The sequence below is a fragment of the Podarcis vaucheri genome, assembly GCF_965113315.1.
Source record: "Podarcis vaucheri genome assembly, chromosome: 3".
Classification (NCBI taxonomy): domain Eukaryota; kingdom Metazoa; phylum Chordata; class Lepidosauria; order Squamata; family Lacertidae; genus Podarcis; species Podarcis vaucheri.
The window spans coordinates 25,160,192-25,167,261 of record NC_138761.1 but is presented as its reverse complement, the minus strand read 5'-3'; the positions used below and the strand labels follow the sequence as shown (position 1 = coordinate 25,167,261).

The window sequence follows — 7,070 nt, the reverse complement described above, 5'->3', positions numbered from 1 at the left end:
CACCTCTTTCTGGCAACTTTTGCAGCCAAGCTGGTGCCAAATGTATTGTTCTGCTTTACTTTGGATCACATCAGTGATGCTAAAAGTGGGGTCTTGTCATCTGGGCATACACACTGCCCATGCTTGCACCCCGGAGACTTCACTTCTGTGTTGATAACACAGCAAAAGCCATGCAGGAGGCAACCTTAACGAGTTACCGATCTCGTTAATTCTCCCAGCAGTTTAATTTCAGCTCCGGAGACGCACTCCATTGTCTCTTGAGACAGAAGGATGCTGCCAACAACAACATTAAAAAACAATTATACCGCCCTTCATCTGAGGATCATAGGTGGCTTACAATATAGAAACACAAAAATACATACCATAGTACGAAACAAAAATAATACCACCCATTGTCTACAGTTTGTTAAATTAGCCAAAGGTCTGGGAAAGGAGGGATGTTTTTGCTTGGCGCCTAAAGATATGTAGCGAAGGTGTCAGGTGAGCTTCCACGGGGAGAGCATTCCACAAGCAGAAAGCCACCATGGAAGGGACCCGTTCTCACGTTTCGGCCCTTCTTGTGGAAGAGGCAGATGAAGAAGAGTCTCCGATGATAATCACAGGGTCCAGGATGCCTCACACGGGTAGAGATCTGTTAAGCTGCCTGTACCAATTGTGGCAGCAATTCAGCCTGATGTGAAGGGAAAAAAGGAGCTTAAGATTCAGGGCTCCGAATGCAATCTCTTGTTTCAGTTGCTTTAAACAAAAGATGGGTCTCTATTATGTTGACACTGTTGTGTCCCAGTCAACTTAGCATGCTAGTTAATAATAATAAATCATATAGCCTGCTTAATCACTAACTTTTTTAAAAAAAGAAAAAGCAAACTTTTAGCCCTTAGTGAGCTCTTTAATTCTTTGTGCTGCAAGACAGATTGCTGTGTTGTGTCTGTGCTAGTAAGTGCCTTTATTAGTGTATTTGTGACGTTTAAGGTCTAGCCACTCCTTACAGCAGTCTCAGATTTTCTTCCCCCTCTCCCCTTATGTATCCCACCCCCTTCTGCCTCTCTCTCTCTCTCTCTCGCTCTCTCTAGCACACACACACACGCTCGCTCTCAAACGCAGAAAGCTCTTTTGCTCAGTAGAGTTCCAGGGCTCGGAAGGAGCAAAGCTGATTGTCGGGACTTCTTGCTTGTGCTCTGCATAAGTGCTTTTGTGGCGGGCCATCTGGACTGGCAGGATTTCCTCAGAATATTTAAAGTATGTTGTCTGATTTGGAAAACTCGGGATTGCCGTGAAACTCTGGGAAAGGCAGCAAGCAGGGAACGTAGACAGAACTGGTTCGCGGCTCGTAACATAGGTGGCAGGAATGGAAGACGCGTTGCCTTGCCTTGCTTCGGTGTGCAATTCATCAGCACTTATGAACTTCTGCACCGGTAAAGTATAACTTCTTTCCCTCCCTCCCCCTTCTTTAATTGGGAACACCAGTACAGCCACCGCAGTTTCTTGCTAACCCACAAGGGGAAAGGACTATCTCCCTCTCTTCTCTTCCCCCCAAACCTTGTTTTTTTATTTTATTTTTTTGTAAATCTTCCTCTACAACTTCCTTCACAAATACATACAAAGTTTGAAGAAAAGTATTTACCTCTTTGCAGTCTTAGTTCTTTCCTAGCCTTAAAGGAAATCTGTGTTTTTTTTGCTAGTTAATGCCTTTCATGTACAATGGAAAGCAGAAACCAAACGATTTTGCTTGGTGAGACTACTCTTGCAGTATGAAAAATCCCCTCCCATGAAATAAATCTGAATATTGCATGCTTGGAAGGGGGGGGGAGAACCTGTTGTATCATTGAATTTTAACATTCAGCATGTGTTAAACATGTTTCCATATTTGTGTGCAAGATGCTTCAGTTAGACTTAACTTTCAGCGAAAGGTTGAACCCCTAGAGGAAAGTTTTGGATTGCATAGGGGGCCCCCTCAGGAAGTAGTACCGTAAAACATCTATGCACAATAAGTCATTATGTATGCTGCAGTCTTGAGCATTCGCAGCACGGTTTGTATTTCTGCACAGCATGTGATATTTTCCAGACCAATTTATTCCCGGCTTTCTTGTGATCGTTAATCTGCAATTACTGAAGCATCTCAGCGCAACTTCATACGCATACATCATTATCAGTAGCTAGATCTGTGTATATAGCAGAAAGCTGCCTATAGAAGCTCTTGCTTCATAGAGTTTTTGCAGTGGTTGTTTAGAAATACGGGGCCAAGAGTACAGAGCCAAAACAAAATGTGGAGGAGCTCCAAATGCAACCCTATTTTACAAATGCACCTAATGATAAGCGAGTATAGAAATATTCATCTTGCTGATTTGTCCAGATTAATACATGTGTAAAAAAGGCAGGCTCTTTTCTTTGGGGGGGGGGCAGTTTTAGAGCTTTAAGATGAAGAGAAAATGACTTCCGTAGAAAAAATGTTAAAATAGAAACTGCTTTGAACACCAAAAAAAAGTTATATCTTTCCACACTTACTTTTATTGGTAGGAAAAAACACACTTTTGAAAATAAATTCTGTAAGTAATGTTCAGTGCTGCAAAAACAACAAAAAACAATGATAGCACAATATGTAATACAAAGGTGCTGAAATCCTGGGTTGCGGTTGGGGGTTAGTTGGAGTTTGGTGGTTTAGAATGCTTGCTAATACAAGAAGTTAAGTACTCTTGTGCAGGATAAAAATTGTTCCCTTGGATTAGGCAGATATGTGGCAGGAAATGGAGTGGAGGGAGGCAAGAGATTCACCTTCTTTGTTTCCACTGAGTTCCATATTGGAGATTGCAAATCCAAATCCCGTTGATACTGCTGGCACTGGGTTACATTTATGGGCTTTGATAACAACTTTTTAAGGACTATTATTTTTCAACAAAAAAGCGCTAAACATAGTTGCGTAGGCTTGGGGAAGGGTTGGTTAAAGTTGAATGTGGAGTTTAAGTTGCACATGCCACATGTCGGTCTACAGCCCTTGAAATATTTGTGCTTACAGGTAAGCAAGCGGGGAACCCAGTTTGCCTGTGACTGACATGAACTTTGCATTTGTATTTATTTTGACACCTGTAACCTTGCTTTGTATGGCTATTCCAGTTCACCCCAGTACAGGTTTGGTAACTGGTTGTGTTTCATTTCATGAGCAAAGCAACTTTTAAGTGACCTAATTCATTAGCACTAGATCAGACATAACCCATAGATATTTTAAGGATGCTTTTAGATGAAAATAACTGGGGAAATAGTTCCATTTGTAGCATGTTGGTTTTTTTTTTAATTTAAAGTGAGTTGTACCCTTAACATAAAAGGTCTTTTCGACCTTTTTAGGAGGGCAGAGTATAGAAGCCTATGCAAAAGCAACATTTGTATAATTGTGGGGGAGGAATGCATAAAATAGCTATTGGGCTTTAATTGTACATGTTCACGATTTCATTTTACTTGGGAAGCTGGTGGATGTTTGTTGTTGTTCATTTTTAACACTTGAAACAAAGTTGATCACTCATTTTAAACTGGTCACCTGATTTTATTTTAAGGCTATGGTCTGAGTAAAGTTGGAAAAAACATTTTATAGAAGTTCTGGTTCTGTTCTGGTTCACAAACAAACTTTTTTATCAGTTCAGTTTGACTCCCTGCAAGTAAGTATGTTTTGTGCTGTAGTCACAATTAACATAGAAGTAGTATGGGCCACATCCTGTCTTAATGAAACAGTAGGGGAGGACACTGAACGGTCATCTGTGGATCAATGTTGTGCAAAATCAATTCATTTATGGTTGAGCCAAATCAATAATGCAGGGTCAAAGAGCTTTGCAATACAACCTGTAATTTTGATTACAATATGACATTGCAAATCAAACTGGTGAAAGCAAAATAACTAATACAGTCCACTCCATATATTCTTATAGTCTTACTGTGGACAGATACATATTCTGGAAAATCATTTTCCTGGTGGTGACAGTTACTCTCTGTAAGTTACTACTATCCACCAGGCAATAAGGATCTGTCTATGGGTGACACTTCTAGAGGATAGTGCTGTATGCATCAGATCTTTCATAGAACCTGAATACAAAACAAAGCCATTTTTAGTGTAAGGTCATGATTAGGAAAATATTTCACAGCTGTTCACCCTACTGCCACAATTAAGCACCAGTATGTTGTAGGGCTGGAAATTGCTTGACTTAAACACCCCATGTATAAGAACACCGGGTACCTAGTGGCCTGGAATGTTTCCTGCTTACGTCCCAGGCATGATAGCAAGAATATCTACAAAGACCAGTGTTCAAGCCTTAATTTGAATATTGTGCATACTATGGTTGCTGTGTCTCTTAATACTATTTGTTATTTTATTTTTAAGAGAACTAGCAGTGAGAATAAGATTCACAACACAGGTCTAAATTTGTGACCCAGGTTTCAGTGATGAAGCATACTCCCGCAAAGACTTTAGGAGTGTCTATTGCTCACATATGATATCATTTTTCTTGTTTGTTAGGGTAGTGGGGGAAGATGAGGAAACAACAAGATTTTGAGAACAAATGTGTTTTTGCTATCAGGTGCTATGTATCTCCAACTTTTGCCCTTGATTCTGAAAAATAATCCTAGGTGCTTCACCTGGTGTCATGAAATGTATTTATTCCATAACTTTTATATACCCTTTGATTGTAAAAATAAACAAACAAACAAACAAACAAACAAACCTCAAAACAGTACAGTGGTACCTCAGGTTACATACGCTTCAGGTTACATACGCTTCAGACTCCGCTAACCCAGAAATAGTGCTTCAGGTTAAGAACTTTGCTTCAGGATGAGAGCAGAAATCGTGCTCCGGCAGTGTGGCAGCAGCAGGAGGCTCCATTAGCTAAAGTGGTGCTTCAGGTTAAGAACAGTTACCAAGTTGGACCAGCAACAATGTGTTGCAAGGTAGAATACTTCCTGCTTAGGATCCCAGCTCCATTCCAGTCTGCTTGGTTTGGTTTCTTCACCCAACATTCAGTCAGTATTTCACAGATATTGAGATTGTGGTGGTTAAATTTATTGAGGTTGCCGAGTTCTTATTTGGCCGTTTTGTCCACCTTAGGTTTTTCTCCTCCTTAAAGTTCCCCCAGAGCTGAAGATTTCGCTGCCTTGTGGGTTGATGCTGCCATTTTGGCCGCATGAATTATGCCCCTCGCACCATGAACTTTAGAAATAGTGGAAGTGATTATTCTGACAAAGGAGCTGAGAAGGTGATTTCTTTATTTTTTGGAGTTCCAGATTCAATATTTTCATCTGACAGGATGAAAGGAAGATTGTGGTAGGATGGTTGTCATCCAAAGAAAGTTGCTTGTTTACACTTTGTTGTTGTTTAGTCGTTTAGTCGTACCCGACTCTTCGTGACCCCATGGACCAGAGCACGCCAGGCACTCCTGTCTTCCACTGCCTCCCGCAGTTTGGTCAACCCCATGCTGGTAGCTTCAAGAACACTGTCCAACCATCTTGTCCTCTGTCGTCCCCTTCTCCTTGTGTTTACACTTAGCTATGGCATTATGTGCAAATTGGGCGAATGAATGGCAAATAAAAGTAGCACATAACAACTTGTGCCTCTAAAGGTTTTAATTTTAATTTCTAAAAAAGAAAGAAAAGACCCAACCTGCAATGCTGTCTTGAGAGGTAGCTTAAAACACTTGCAAATATGTTAGGCTTGTTCATTATAAGTGAGAAGATGCACATATAGATAAGTTTTGCAAACTGTGGTTTCCACCGTGTGTCAAAAAAATGAAGGGAAGTTAGTAACTGCTTTTCCTCAGGGTTGTCTGGATCAGGCCCACAATTTTTATATTAAACATACACTCTGAATGCTTTTCTGATTTGCGTCTCCCTTTTCAGGTAACTGATACCTCAGAGCATGTCTTGCCTTTTCCAGCTGTGCCCAGAATAACCTAGACTATGTCAGCACTGTGCAGAATGATGAGCAAAGCCTGCCTTTAAGACTGAACAAACGATTGTTTAGCTGAGCAGCGTAAACCAGATAATGTAATGCGTAGCTTACAAAGGCTCTCCTTTTTTGGGGGAGAGGAGACTTATGGCTCTTCCGGCCTTAGTGTGGTTTCTAAGGCCACTATATGGTTTGGTATTTGACTGCAGGAAGTAATTTAATTAAAGAGATTAATACTTGCATAAGATAAATATGCAGAGATTATAGGAATTACAGTTCCCTTCTCACACATCTCTTTACATAATGGGTTACCTCTGTATAACCTCAGAGAGCAACCAGGCAGCATTAGTTAATTTTTATTTTTTTTTGAAGCCGCTGGTCATAATTACACTGGTGACATCAGTCATCCATCATGTGCTGGTTGCACTCCCCCTTTGTAATGACCATAATAATTCATCCAAATAACTAGGAGCAGGGAGGTTGATCAGAGTATGATAATGAGTAATATACAAAAAAGTATTTAACATTAAAGCAATCTTTGTTTTAGGAAAGAGTATTTCTGCAGTTAATTGATTCTTAATGTGTATCTGAAAATCAAGAAAGTGCATAACCTAGATTCCCTATTTATTATTACACCATATTATACATACACCATATTATTACATACTCTTTACACAATTTCACAGAAAATGCCCATGTTCCCAGTTTGCCACCTTAGTAAACCAGAAACAATGAATTCTCCTTCCATGTGAGGTTGACCACCAAGGAACTGAATGAGCATGTCTGATTCCTATCTGAAATGCAGAAGATACTTCCTTACAGCTGATTCAGACATGCAGCAGAATCTCATGGCACAGTATTTCCAATAGACTGCATGCGAGGGAATTGCAACATTTTATTTCTCCACTGAGCAATGGTTATCCTGAACCAAGGATGGGGTACTTAGACAACAGCTAGCATGATCTCTGCCTTGGCCATGTTTGGCTTGTGGCTGGTAAGAGTTGGAACCCAAACGCACCTGGAGAACGTCAAGTTTCCATCCTTGACCTGAGCTATTCTCTGTGAAATGTTAGGTTTTTGCATTCTTCATTTTCATAGTAGAACTTACAAATATGTGAGCTCCACAATAAACAAATATTTAGCCTGATAGAGA

The 7,070-nt window shown here is 40.3% G+C and overlaps 1 protein-coding gene across 3 annotated transcripts in view; it reads left to right on the top strand.

The window, feature by feature from the left end:
• The first annotated feature begins 1,052 nt into the window (after positions 1-1,052).
• The window catches only part of EML4 (EMAP like 4), a 96,844-nt gene continuing 90,826 nt past the window's right edge, over positions 1,053-7,070 (top strand). For all 3 annotated transcript variants that reach the window (XM_082217396.1, XM_082217395.1, XM_082217394.1), the window contains exon 1: positions 1,053-1,412. In XM_082217396.1, coding sequence (XP_082073522.1) covers positions 1,346-1,412 — 67 coding nt within the window. In that variant the 5' untranslated portion in view covers positions 1,053-1,345. The remainder of the gene's footprint in view (positions 1,413-7,070) is intronic.